Below are 14,875 nucleotides of genomic sequence, written 5' to 3'. Positions count from 1 at the left end.
GGCCAAGAGCCGATTCACTGGAAAAGACCCTCATGCTGGAAGAGACTGAGGGCAGGAGGAGAAGGGGGCAACAGAGGATGAGATGGTTGGATGGCATCACCAACTCAATGGACAGGAATTTGAGCAAACTCTGGGAGATGGTGAAGGACAGGGCGGCCTGACATCTACAATCCATGGGGTTGCAACCAGTCAGACACAAGTTAGTAACTGAACAGCAACAACAACTGGAAAATTTTAAATTACACGTGCCCCACATATTTCTATTGGACAGCACAGGCTTAACCAAAGGAGTGCCCTCCACAAGGGGGCAGCACAGGAGCACAAAAAGTGTAATGGCTGCTTTTTTGGGTGTCAGGTTTTAAAGTCTTGAATTACAGGGTGTTAAAATACTCTAGACAGGAAAGTGATTTTTAATATTAGGCAAAGGGTGCCTTTTTTTCTAAAAGCCCTATTATTGCTAAAAATAGAGTAACTGAGTACCATAAACTCCAACCCTGCCCTCCCACCATCAAAATTATAGGTGATCATTGTCTGTCCCTGTCCCTTTACTCCCAAAAGAAAAATAACTACCAAGATTCAACTAAAATAAATCCACTCACTCATTTAATGTAAATGTCTGTCTAAAATAAATGTTCTCACGTAGAGGAGACTAAACTCACATAAGCGTGCCAGCATATACTCGCTTAGAACGTAAGATTCCAGTAGTACGTGTGCAGACGGTCCAGTCACCAGTAACTTGCTTAGCATTTCATACTTGAAGTTACAAAGCATCTTCAGCCATCTCTGTCACGCTAGGGGTCCCCTGGAGCCCAAACTCACTGCTAAAGTGCTGTCTCCAACGTTGGTGGTGATGAGCCCTTCGATGGTGCCATATTCCACATCTCTGGGGTTGAGGCGTTCTTGATTGCGCCTTTTAAATTTTCGGAGAGCGACTCCCAATAGGCAGGCTAGAAGGCATACTGCGAACACTACAGACAAAATGATGAGGCCAACCTCCAAGTGGAAATTCTGTGTTCCAGGAAAAGATTTCCCTGGAGATGGGGGAGAGAAGAGTAATTGGCTATAGGATCATTGTTTTTAATGTTTAGCATAACCAATACCTAACAAGTAGCTCCGGATCCCGACCACATAGTTGTATAAGTCGCAAAGTGCTAAAACGAAAATACTTTATAACACCTGGCCAACAGCCCAGTCATTTAACCATTATTCATTTAGATACAATAGGATTTTGAAAAAATTCCACTGAGAACCAACTTAATGCATCTGTGTGAAAAGTGTTTGTAAAATATAAAGTATTATATAAGTCTGATACTATCCTTATTAAATTAAGATTTGATCTATAAGGATATTTTATCATCAAGCCCTTACAGACAGATATTATGCTGCAATATTCCTATGAGAAAGTGCTATCTGAGTTAAGACCAAATTATCCAATCTGTGGGCCTGCTCTTCAGTGTTACCTTGGATATCTATTGCTGTATTCTCATTGCTATTTTTACATCATGATTTATGCCTAGGAACCTATTCATTCAACTTTCTTTAACTCACTTATTCAACATTAATTCACTCACTTAAAACATTCACTCTTTGATTCACTCACTCACCTAATCACACACTGACACTCTGGCTCAGACATCATCACATCACCCATTCAAACATTTATGCGTTCATTCACCTAAACACTCACGTGTCACAGAGGCTTTCATTTTGTCTAGTGAGTTAAGTCAAAGTTTCTTACTTGGATAGTGCAGGTCATAGTTAAAAGATCCCAAAGCAATTATCACCTCTGAATTTCAGACTCCCTCCTAAGACATTATACAACCAAGCCCTGTTCTTCCCCACGAAGGTCTGATTCTTTCCATGTTCCTGGCCTCTTCAGTCATCCAATCTCAAGCTGAATTTCCTTTATAAATTTCTCTAAACTTTCCAAATCCAAATTAATCAACAACTTGGCACGTAATACTCCAAGGTACATGTCATTTGTAAGATAAAGTATAAAACTAATTATGTACAACATTAAATTATAAATATCATGCCTCCCTAATTAAATTAGAAATTCCTTAAGCAAATAAATTTTGTACTACAACTCTCATCTGGCAGGGTCTTCTGCAGATGAGAAACTTTTCATACTGTAGACATGATTTTTATGTGAATGCAGACATTTTTCATGGTCCATCCGCTCTATTAATCACAGTTTAACTCACAAAGTTTAAAAGTTTATTCCATCAAGTACCCTTTTTAGTTTTAACCATTTAATACAAAATCTCTCTTATTATTCAATCCTATTTGCTTATCAGACTTTAACCTTTCTATAGACCTTAAGGTCCTCACCATAATTTTTAAAATTATGAATTATGCAACATGATCTTATATCAGTTTTTTGTTTGTTTTTGTTTTCATTTTTCTGTCTCTCTCTCTTGCTAGTTAGCATTTCTGGCCTTGGATGCTCCTCATAATCTCTCCTATAGTTTGTTTCTTTTTTGTGTGAGTATAAGATTGATTAAGGACACCTATTAAAAATGTGCTATATATTAAGACAGTAAATTTGGCTTGAGCTGAATCTACAGACTAAGGTACATTAATATTTGTAGGGACTTTGAGATGCAGTTCAGGGCTCATTTTATGGGGAAACAGTTTCAGAAGAGGACTGAAGTCCATATTGACTATAATATGGAGAAGATTCCACATAACCTATAAGGTTGAGATGAAATCTCACCCAGCTTCAATTTGCAGTGACAGATCACTGGGCATCTGATACAGGAGAGTGGCTTTGTCTCCTTCCTCTTAAGGAGGAAGGTATTCCTCTCAGATACCAGAGCCTTATGTTCCATTTTCTTCCCTACATACTCAACATAGAGACAAGTACCTAATAAGCACAACTGTTTTAGAAATTATGATCTCATAGCTCCTTTCAGACAAAGGTATCAGGAGCTACTCACCTTATCATGACACCAAGAGACATCTGGTCTGCCAAATCGTCCCCATAGTAGATATCACTCTGCTCACTTTCCCCGATACGCCCATCCTCGTTATAGATTCCAAAAGGCCATGCCTTTCTCTTCCTCACTGGACCTAACTTTCTTGTCACCCATTGTGCAAAGAGTAGGAGGAAAGCCTTGTGGCTACTCACATTTTTAACCCACAAAGAACCAGGATAAGACTGACTAAAACCCTTGACCTAGAAATAGAAAAGTCCATGGGAACCTTTAGTAGGCAGCTGGGCCGTGATGTTCCTGTTACACCAGTCCCCTTGGCAGCACTCCACAGCCTGGCCAGGTGACGGCGGGGTCTTACAGGTCATCTTCCCCTGCTCGTAGACCTGGAAGCAGCCTTTCTGGTAGACGTGGAAGCCATCGTTTATGCTCAGCGAGGAAAAGCACTGCTGGCCTTCACAGTGGGCCTCATCCCCACAGGAGAGGCCTTCGCACACACACATGTAAAGCTTGGGGTTTACCTTGGGCTTCTCATCTGCAGAGTGGGGAGAGAAAGGAAGACGAACAAACAAAAATCACTGTGTGGGTTGTAACCCCATTGGGGGAATCACGCGGTCTCTCCAAGACCAATACAAACACATTAGCCAAACAGAAGAAAGTCAGGTGAAGCATCACCACTGGTCACGATCTCTCATCTGACCAACCACCAAATAATAATCACCTCTCAAGATATGAATGTGTTTCTCTAAGCTGGGTGTGCTTTTAGATCCTACTAGGCTGAAGAATGGTTATCATCTGTTACAGGCTTCGGAAAATGGACTTCTCCCATTGTGGCTTTCACGGTATCTTTGGTCTGGTGGGCTCTCGTACCCCAGTTCTTGAATCAGAATGTTTTTACCAGAACATAATGCTCATTACTTTTATTTTTTGTAGAAGAGGTTCCTAGATACATGGCATCTGCTAACACCAGCTCCCGCCAGCTGCATACAGAACCCCGTAACTACTCACACAAGGGCAGCTGATGTTCCTGCCATCACCTGTCTGCTTCAGAAACACAACAGTACAGTAAGAGTTCACAAAGGTGCATGGTCTATAATTACATATCCATATTATCGATAGTTTCGCTTAGATGTCTAGATTACTTTTTCCGTAGGAGAACACTGAAGTTTTTACATTAATTACTATGGGAATGCATCACCGCTAAAACATTTTCAACTGGCAGAAAAAAAAAATTGGCACTAATTATTGAGGATGGAAGCACAAAAGGACAAAGGGAATAGAACAGTGTTTGAACAGTAAAGTAACAAGTGGGACTAAAGGAAAAGCCTACACAGGTTGGTCCAAGGCACAAGACAGATCATCAGTGAAGCATACCTCACCAGACCTCCTAATTGTCTCTTTCTGAAAACACTCATTTTCAGTTTGATCTTTCAAATCACTCTTTTCTTTCCTGTGTTAGAATAATTAGTTCAGACTTGCTGGTACCAACTGTTTCCACTAGTGGAGAAGGAAAGTGAAGACAGCAGATAAACAGCCAATTCCTGGAGGCCCCTGGTTAGTCTGCTGAGGCCCCTTTGACCAAAGTACTGTTCATATAGAGGGGTGGCGCCTTTCAAAACCCCCTGAAGGTCTGCAGCACACACAGACTGCCTTCCACTCCCTGAACCCTCTGTGGCAGCAGGTCAGCGAGAGAACGGCTTCCTTCTTAAAATAACAGGTCGGACGGCTGTGCTTTCAAGAGGAGACCTTAAGGTAAGGTCTTTGAAAATGTCAAGTTCATTTACACAGATTTGTGTGGGTATGTGTGGAGGTGTGGGTTATCTCAAAAAGAGAAAAGCGTTCTTCATCTTTCTTCTCCCCTCTTCAAAGCAGTGAAAAATAGTTCACTGCCCACTGTAATGTGGGTGCCTCGTCCCACAGAGTAAGCGCATACAGACACACAGACACAAGCTTTCTATTTATAATTGCCTTGCTAGGTTTTTTGAAAACCACAAGGGGCTCATCCAAGAGCAGAGACATGCCCGAAAGCAGAAAATCCAAAATAGCCGCTGACAGTGTATGTATGTCACCAGTCTCACCCCCAAGGAGCAAGAGCCCTCAGACATTTTTAATGAGCAATAACGCTAATGAGCCGAGGGGTAGTCTTTTATTTTTCCTTGCCTAGAGAAATCCAAGAGAAATTCCAGCACCAATCTATTTCTATGAGGATGAGAAACATATATATCTGTTGACATAATCCAGCAAAAAGTTTACTCTTGCCAAAAGCAAGTTGAAAGATAATATTTCTAGGGAGTCTAGACACGCTTGCCACTCTCGGATGGCACAAAGCTGTGCTGAGAGTTGCCAACTATGCTGCCCAGCAGGTGATGGCTCTCTGGAGGGAAATGGATAGGCGGGGTGAGGGGCAGAGTTAGCGGTGTCATACTGACTTGCGATCAGAGCTGAGAATTTAAAAGTGTATGTTGAAAAGCTGTTGAGTAATGTAATTTATGTAAATGTGAAACACAAATGTGTATTTTAAGACCCTAAATAATTTTTAAAGGTCATGGATATCCAAAAATACATAACTGAACACATTAAAGAGGTTGTATCTGTTGATGCTTGGTTGGGGAAGAGGGCTTGAAGGGGTAAAACGAAAATAACACAGGAGAGAAGCTGGCCACAGACTGATAATGAATAGAGGAGGATGAATCATTTACTTGCTACACGTAGGGTCTGCCAGGAACAACAACAACAACCCCAGGCCATAGAGGGCTCACTCATCACTGATTCTATGGAAACAGATGGTTCAGGGTACCAAAGAATTAATCGCACTTGGTGGTTCTAATAAAAAAAAAAAAAGTCAATTAAAAGAAATAAAGTAACGACAATAATAATTTCTCTAATGTGCCTTCAGAGTGGACTTGGTTCTTAAAGTCAGAGCCCAAACTCTAGGAGCACAGGCACAAGATGTCTCCTGCCTTGCCAAGGTCTCTGGCTTTTGAAAGGACATGGGGATGGTCTGACAGATGTTTAAATTGACCTAGAGGATATTGCCAGAAGTGAGCAGCCTCAAGTACATACCACCTTTAGTAAGATTCAGCCCACTAGACCCAACCCTGCAGTGCATCCAGGCATAACTGGGTACAGATCTTAATCAGATTTTATCCTCTGGGGTCATATTCTAAGTTAAAAACCAAGGTTTTCAGATCTTCCCTGCCACAATCAGAAAAAAGGAAAAGAGAAGGAAGACAACTCTTAACTCTATGTAATAATTAACTCAGTCTCTGATATGGGACCATGAGTTCAGTTCAGCAGTTAGCAAATGGGAAAGTATAAAAACTCCACCAACTCTGCTTCCTATTTTGCTTTTCACCAACATTTACTTTTCTTAATTTGTGAATTCCCATATAACTGATTAGCAGAGCCCTTAGTGAATCAGTTTTTTTTATACAGCCAAATATAAAGACCTTAAATTCACAAGAATATAAGAATGACCCCATGCACCCACACACACATCTACACCAGACCCAAACATTAGTTAAACGCCACTTTGGCAATCTTACCCAACAGAGTAGATCAACCTAAGACACCCCAAGAGGATTTTCTGAGCCAGGATCACTAATTCAACAAAGCAGGTTACAAGCAAAGTAGTAGCATTTTCAGATCTTAATATTCACAATTCTAAGATGCACAGCAGGCCTCCAAATGCCTGTGCCTCGCTGTTTTCATCTTGTTAAAATTTAGGAATAACCGTGACATGTGTGGGCCTGGGATATCTTATTTGGGGTAGGCTGGTGGGGTGGGGAAGTGTGAGAATTATCACAAAGCCCTTTTTAGGGCCACAAACAAGGGTCTGTGGACCTCTAATCTCTCAGACTGAGATATAAATACACTACACATCAGGGAACACCGAGGAAGGATAATCACCTTCTGTGACTGATTTTCAACAGTCCAGCCAGGAAGCACCACATCTGATATGAAGCATTTTACACTTGCCTGTGCAAATAACTAGGAAGTGCCCTGGCAGAAGGCAGGCAGTCTACTCTACCTAATTGACGCTCATTTAAATAATTCAGTAATTGAAACGTCAAGCCAGAGGTATTCCCTCTGTGCAGAGCTCACCCACACTGTTTGTTCTAAAGGCACCTCCCAGCATTACTCAGTGTTATGGCTGGCACCCTGTGCCCTCTGGAGCCCCAGAACCAGGCCTGTGTGAACACACTGGCAGCCCACGTCTGGCTGGGAGCAGCAGGGAGTCCTCGGCGCCACCTGGAAGGATCTGGGGCTGGCTCTGCAACCACAGGCTCAGGCTGGGGATCCCAGGGGTTCACCAAGGCCGAATCTTTTAAGATTCTCCTTGTTCTGGGCAATACCCAGCTCACCATCTGGACACACCTACTCTCACAGCCTAATCCTGGACTGGCAGAGGAAGAGGCAGAGCAAAGAGCATCGCGGATTTTCTAAGACTGTCCACAGTTTGGGATGATCTTGTGCCTCAGAGTAAGAGGACCCACATTCATGTCTTAAGTGGGACTTGAGCAACCTATGCACACGATGAAGGGATTTCCACATTCTCCTGCCCACCTGCCCAGTCATGCGCTACAGAATGCTCTAAGGCATTTCAGTTGATGATCATTCTTAATGGTGCACAAAACCCCAGGTTTCCCACTGAAGTCTTTGACACAGAAGACAAATGAGAAAATGCTCGAAGTCAACCAGCCTGTAGCTGTGATCCCAGGAATCAGCAAAAGGAACAGCTGAATTTCTCACAAGCTCACCTCAGAGTGGCACAAACAACACTGTAATGATTAGACTACTGTCTATTAGACTATTGTCCAATATCTCAGAACTTTATAGGCTAAAAAAGGAACCCCAAACATCCGTGGACTTCTTCCAACAGTATAAACAGTTCATTCATTTGAAATGACAGCTTCTATTAGGCTCATAGATATGGGAGGCCTTCCATCAGCTCCTAATCCGAGAGTGCAGTATGGCACCTTTCCAGAATCTTCAGCATTTGAGATCTCTGGCATTAAACAAAGGCTTACGGAAGGATTTTGCAATGCCAGGTATCACTGCCAGCAAGCCTGCTCCTGAGACAGAAACACAAAGGTCTGTCCAGACTGCCTAGTGAAGGGCATTTGATGGTCTGGCAAGAAAGCAGGCTATATGCTTGGAAATAAAAGACACCCAGGTGCCTAAATGCTCTCATTATAAAACATCCACTTAGGGAACCCAAATCATTTTTTTTTTAAACCTGAACAGAGAAATTGATATTTCGTAAAGTTTTACAAGCCAAAAAGAAAATAAGAATAGGGGCAATTGAATAGGATCAAATATAAATTAGAATAATGACAATAAAAAACAATAGTAGGGTTTCCACAATTTTGAACTCATGATGCCTCCACTCTGAATGTGCCCTTTCTCCAGGGTTCCCTCACGGAGCTAATGGTGCCCCCATTTCAGATCTACAAGCCTGACTCCATGACCCTCAAAATGGAGATACACAGGGAATTCCCAGCAGTTAGGACTCGGTGCTTCCACTGCTGGGGCCCAGCTTCAATCCTTGGTCAGGGAACTAAGATCCCACAAGCTGCGACCCTGTCTCCCTCAAAAACAGGGGGAGACACAGTGGTCCCCCTGCTCTGGCTGACCTGCGCTCCACCTTTCCAGCCTCACCTCTGATGCCCTTGGTTCTGGGAGGGGTTCCTCCTGCTTCGGGAGCCCAGGTCTGCTAGGTATGGAATTCCCCACCATGGGATGCTGGGCTTCCTTCCTGAGGACACTGCCCAACTCGGTCTGTGCCCGTCTTCCCTTCAGATCTCACCTCATTCTCCTCAGAGGAGCCTTTGTTCACACCCCCAAGTGTAAAGCAGGAGCCCCTATCTACACGCACACACACGTGTCTGCACGGCTGTCCCACATCCAAGTCTCCCCTCCAGACTGTGCACCCCATGAGGGGAGGAGCTGAGCCCACTCAGCTCACCGTTAGGCTCCCCACAACTGCCTCAGCCCCTGGCGGGAGGACACGCCTGATGAACGTTGAGCTCCAGAATGAATTTTCTCTTCACAGACAGGATTTAGAGGTGGGAAGAGACATGATGCTGGTTTTCAGAGCAGACTGAGCCTATAAAGTCTTTAAATGTCAGCAGAGATCTTCAGGCAAGGCTTAGTCACCGAGCCAGCATGTCTGTGCAAACCCCTTCTCCCTGCAGGAGCTCGCCACAGCGTCACAGCTGCTCACCTACTCGGGCTTTCAAGTGTGGAAAATCGGTACTTTTTGTGCTATGGTAGGTTTTCTGTTTGCTTGTTTGTATGTGTTGGAAGAAAGAAGTAAAATGCAAGAGTTCTGAAAACAAGGAATTCTTTAATATATCAATAGAAGAGCAGGGCTTTTATGGGAGGTCCTTCCAGCCTCTATGATGCTATGGTGATCAGAATGATCAAAACAGAGTGCCCTGGCTCCAGCCAGTTTAGAGAGGTCTTGCAGGACTTGCCTGCTCAGCAGGGAAAGGATGAGCCTGGTCTCTGCTACCATTTTTCTCCTATCAGTGAAAATAATGGCATTTTCAGCAGGGAGTGAGGAAAAGTGAATTACATCATTTTCCCCTTCTTGCTCTGCTGAAGGTGATAAGGATTCCTAAGTCACCCTGCATTTGAACTGCTGAAGCTGGGGGGTGGGGGAGAGTTCCATCTGTTTATTTTGTGTCTGGGCTGACTCCTTGTCTCTGAAATAATCCCTGTAGATGAAGTCTACTGCAGCAGCCACACCTTTTATTTCAAAGCCAAAAACTCAGTCTGTGTTTAAATGACTAACAAGTTAAAGAGCATTGTGGGGTATTGACCTAAGACAATACTGGTCTGTCTCTTCCGTGATTTTTATGATTCTATGAACACAGCAAAGACTTAGCTTTAACATGTGTGCCATGTCTGTGAAGCAACTCCTTCACAGGGGAGAAATATGGGGGTCATTATTTAATCTTTCTTCACTTTGTCTCCAAACTTCTTGAATTGGCGCTTCATATAAACAAATGATTACCAGGCCTAATGGAAAGTACCTACTGAGGAATTCTTTCCAAGACAATATACCCCTACTCCGCCCCATGTATTATTGACAATTCTTTCATCTAAGTGAAACTCCAGTTGTTGGGAGAGTAACAGAGAGGACCACAGGCTGAAGGAGGGGGAAGTGCACTGGGGAATTATAAACACTTCAGAGAAGTCATTTCTTGTTTAGATTCAGGAGATCCGGTGACGCGGTATCATCTATAGCATGTCTTAGGCTTGAAGCTCTGCTCACAACGTGGGAAGAGATGTTCCTGACTCATTTGGGTTGTCTCCACCACCCCTTAGGATATCTGGGCAGTGTATGGCTGCTCCAGCGAGTGTTTCCTACACAGGCTCTATACTGAAAATATACTGCATGGGACCAGACGGCAAAGAAGGGCCAACAGAGCTCCTGCTTCTGTTCCCCTCCAGAGCCCATGACCTTCTTCTCTGGGAATCAGGGACAGAGCCTCCAAGGTCACCAATCTCTGCTTACCATCAGCCAGCCGCCACCGCACCTCCCCCACTCCCTTTCCGGAAGCTTTCAAACCACAGAGATAAACCCTTCAAAAGATGGGCATCGCTCCAGTTTGTTAACAACAGTCTTAGACTGCCAGCCTCTAGGTATCGTGACACCCAGAGCTCAAGGCAAAAACATCTAGAAGTAGTTAAATCCAGCTAAATTCCTCCTCTCAAGCTCCCTAACCTATCTCATCCCAGAGAAAAGCAGAGATGAGATATTTTCTAGACTCTCTCCTTTCCAGCCCAAATGAAGCCAAAGAGATCAAAATACCCAAGGGGGAAAAAGCCGGGGCATAGCCCAAACCTCTGACATTGCTGCTTTCCTGTCCGCCAATTTTCCAATCACGTCCCAAGGTCCTGTAGGTTCACAACTCCATGGAAGGTCAAAGAAAGAAGGAATCCCATGACTACAAGCTTTGTGCATCTGTATTATAATGTGATCTTTGCTTTGCCTATCCTTATTATCCCAAGTCTAAAATTGAATACAGTCCACAAGAATTCATGAACTCCTAAATTCAACACACTTAAGACTGGCTTCCTCATCATAGACTGAAGATCCTACAAGTCACCATGAAAAAAGCTGAGTGTGGGTCATTTTCAGTTTACTGTTTCTGCCAAGCCCACAGAAAGGCTCCTCCAGGTGCCTACACTCTAGGTGGAAACAGAAAGCCTTTCTTCAGAGTGCTGTGAACCAGAACTGGCTTTTCAAACACACATTCCACACCCCTCACCGCCCCTCTCCCCAGCTCTGTGGCATAGCACGCCATTCCCAACTTCCATGATAATCTTGGACCTTGGCAGGAGAAAGGCAGCTAAATCCGAGATGTGTCACGAGGCCACTGGCTGGGGAGCAAGAAAATCTAAACACAAACCAAGGCAAGAGCAACCGGCCAGGGTTTCTGCAGAGTCCCTTTGGCTCCCATGGCTGCAGAGCACCAACAGCCTAAAGATAACCCATGTCTCTAAGAAGGGGCACTTTTAAATAGTAGCTTTAGTACTACCAGTCACTTTAGAAGTTTTTCCTTTCAGAGCCTGCTTCCATCCACACCGGCGTGCCAAGCCTGCCCAACGATGGCAAGCCCGCAGCAGAGATGAAAGCCCAGAAGGAAATGGAAAGAGTCCCAAAGGGAAACAGACAGCTCCTAACATGCTGGGATGGTATTCTGTGCCCACACTTGGACTGCTGAGAAAGAATAATCTAGCAAAGAGACACCTTGTATAAGTGATCCATTGACGGTCACGGGGGATTAATGAGCAGGTAAAAAATAAAGCAAAATAGTTTAACTCAATGTCTCCCGCTTTCTCAAACTGTGGCAGAGCACACCATGATGGCTGCTGTCCAGGGTTTTTTTAGGAAAGCCTTTCCCTCCAAGAGGAAACACAGCCTCTCCATTTGTCAGACCCCGTGTGGCTGAGCAAGCAGAAGTGTGTGGCGTCTTCAGCACATACCGTCCATACGCAGTCACGGTGGCCACTCGCTAACCACAATAGTGCCCAGTGGAACCGCTTGGAAGAGCCTGCTCCTTTTTTGTTTCCTTTGAAGCCAGGGCCAAAGTTCCCAAGATCTTCCTAAGAACCACTGAGATCCACTCAGCCCTTCACCTTAGCCAGCAGCGGAGCCCACGCTGTCCTAAATGGCAGTCGGCCCAGGGCTGGTGTACAAAGGACAGGTGCATAGTGGGCTATTTTCAGCTGCTATCAGCTCAATCACGAGCCGCACATGCTCAGTAGGCAGGCAAGTTTTGGTTGCCTTTCCAACTCTGGGCAGCCAAGACACACACCTTTCACAGCTGCCAGGGCAACCAGCAGCCTGGTCCTCCTCCCAAGACGGGAGCAATGAAAACAGTGTGACCTGGCCAGCCACCATGCCAGCCAGCCAGCCAGCCAGCAAGCTGCACCTCTCATGTCCCTGCCCGGGTTATTCTGAGCTGGGCTTACTGACACTCCATGGCAACACAGGAACAAAGGGCCAGCTAGAGAGGGATTTAAATATCTCACAAAAGTCGCTAGAAAAGTCAGCAGCTCAGCCTTCTGTTTCCATAATAAAAGTAGCGGTGGAATTATTGTTAGATTATTGTCGTTTGCTGCTGTTGTTAGAATTTGTGCACTGCCTACCACAAAGGTCTTCTCTCGGAACTAAGGGTTTTGTTTTTGTTTTGTTTTTGTTTTGTTGGCCACTATCGAGTTGCTATAGTTGGGATGCCTTTGAAAAGGCAGCACGTGGGCCTGTCTGCCCAAACCCTGCGGGAGGACTAGTTGTTCCCTGTCCCTTCACCTCTCATCTTGCTGTATGTAGCCTGTGATCCACTTCTATCACACAATTCCTTCAAAACACACAAATTGTGCCTAATTAATCTTTCAGTGGGCTTCCCAGGTGGCTCAGTAGCAAAGAATACACTGGCCAATGCAGGAGACACGGGTTCAATCTCTGGGTCGGGGAGATCCCCTGGAGAAGGAAATGGCTGTCCACTCCAGTATTCTTGCCTGGAAAATCCCATGGACAGAGGAGCCTGCTGCGCTATATAGTTCAATAGGGCTGCTGCTGCTGCTAAGTCACTTCAGTTGTGTCCGACTCTGTGCGACCCCATAGATGGCAGCGAGTCAGACACGGCATAGCAACTAAACAACAATCCTTCAATAGCTCTCAGTGCCCTCAAGATCCAAAGCAAACACCTCATGCACAAGGCCCTGCCAGGCTACTTAAGCCCTCAACTCCCAACCCGAATGCCTTCTTCAAGCTGCTCTGCCCTGCTGGACCCCCTAGGCAGAGTCTCCCATCTACCCACTTCTCTGGACTTGGCCCTTCCCCTGTTTAAAAGTCCTCCTCAGTTCTTCCTTTGCTGGTCTAATGCCTGTCCATCCTTCCAAACCCAGCCTCCCTGGACCGCTGTCTCCAGCCCCAGCCCCATGTGCCATGTAGAATCTTCCTGCTGACACCCCAGTATGGCGCTGTAACCTGTGTCTCCTCCATCTCGACTTTGACTCTTCGACAGCAGGAACCCCTTTCCAGGTATGCTGACATCACCAGTACGGATCCTTGGCCTCATGCTGATCAATCAGCTAAAAGAATGTTAAGACTGGTTCTCTTTTCCCAAACTTGGAATAAATTCTTTGAAAGGATATGCTTTCCTGTCCTGTCCCCAATCCAGATCAGTTTCTTGGTCGCTTATAATATTATCTTTTTTATATTATGATAATTATGCATTTTGTCAAATACTCATTGAGCACCAACTATGTGCTGGGCACTGTCTCAGACACTAGAGAGAAAACAAAGACCACGCCAAGTCCCGACCTCTCTCACCCTAGAGCTCACTTTGCACGGATGGCCCCTCACCACCACTCTGTTACTGTCCCACATGGCACTGCAGATAATGGCTCTTAACAGGTAAGATAACCCACATTCAGAAACACAGTAAAAAGGAAGAAGATGGCTCATGACAGTGTTTGATGCTCTTCTGAGAAAGTCCTGATTCCTATGCAGGCCAAGAGTCTTCCTTTCAGAAGGCACTCTGACTAGGAATACCGTTTAATGACCAAAAATTACCTGGCTGCTGCTGCTAAGTCAGTTCAGTCGTGTCCGACTCTGTGCAACCCCATAGACGGCAAGCCCACCAGGCTCCCCCGTCCCTGGGATTCTCCAGGCAAGAACACTGGAGTGGGTTGCCATTTCCTTCTCCAATGCATGAAAGTGAAAAGGGAAAGTGAAGTTGCTCAGTCGTGTCCGACTCTTAGCGACCCCATGGACTGCAGCCTACCAGGGTCCTCCGTCCATGGGATTTTCCAGGCAAGAGTACTAGAGTGGGTTGCCATCGCCTTCTCCGAAAATTACCCTAAACCTTAGCAAAACTGACTGTTTGAAGCTCATGAAATAAGAAATGATGTGAAAGATAAACAGAAGCCATGAGTGTTTAACTCTACATGGCATTCTGCAGCATTATATATTTCACAGGAGTCAAAGTTTGAACTGGACTATTTGTTTTGCTTTCTCTATTTTTTACAACTTTCCTAAATGGGTCTGATTTATTATTATTATTTGGAGGGGAGGATTTTGTATTGGCTTGGTGTCAATATCAGAATTCAGAAAATAAACCAATTCAGCAAATAATAAATAAAAGAGGCTACTTCCTGCTCCAAGTCACCATTTGAATAAAAAAATATAGGTAGGGGTTTTTGTTTTTGCTTTAAGGTGTACTTTACCACCCCCTTCCAAGAGGAACTTCTCATTCTCCCTCCTGTTCCTTCTTTCCTTCCCACAGCCCACAAATATACATATCCTCAGAAAGTCCATGCTCCACTCTAACCCATAACAAAGAATTAGATGCAGCATTGTGGAGGATCTAGGAAACACCCAGCTCCGCAGAGCTCAGATTCAGCTGATTAGAATCAGGCAG

At 44.7% G+C, this 14,875-nt stretch overlaps 1 protein-coding gene and 1 long non-coding RNA gene across 4 annotated transcripts in view; one reads left to right on the top strand and one right to left on the bottom strand.

Moving 5' to 3' along the window:
- Positions 1 to 14,875, bottom strand: part of ACVR1 (activin A receptor type 1) — a 131,257-nt gene that overhangs the window by 30,716 nt on the left and 85,666 nt on the right. For all 3 annotated transcript variants that reach the window (XM_055572513.1, XM_055572516.1, XM_055572515.1), the window contains 2 exons: positions 3,205 to 3,468; positions 820 to 1,031 (listed from right to left, as the gene is read on the bottom strand). In XM_055572513.1, coding sequence (XP_055428488.1) covers positions 820 to 1,031; positions 3,205 to 3,468 — 476 coding nt within the window. The remainder of the gene's footprint in view (positions 1 to 819; positions 1,032 to 3,204; positions 3,469 to 14,875) is intronic.
- On the top strand, positions 9,069 to 13,475 carry LOC129646407 (uncharacterized). The gene is made up of 3 exons (XR_008711906.1): positions 9,069 to 9,205; positions 11,514 to 11,742; positions 13,359 to 13,475. It is a non-coding gene; the product is annotated as an uncharacterized LOC129646407 (long non-coding RNA).

This window comes from Bubalus kerabau, chromosome 3 (genome assembly GCF_029407905.1).
Source record: "Bubalus kerabau isolate K-KA32 ecotype Philippines breed swamp buffalo chromosome 3, PCC_UOA_SB_1v2, whole genome shotgun sequence".
Taxonomy (NCBI): domain Eukaryota; kingdom Metazoa; phylum Chordata; class Mammalia; order Artiodactyla; family Bovidae; genus Bubalus; species Bubalus kerabau.
Note: the sequence above shows the minus strand (reverse complement) of the source record. Positions and strands in the feature narration are given on the sequence as shown.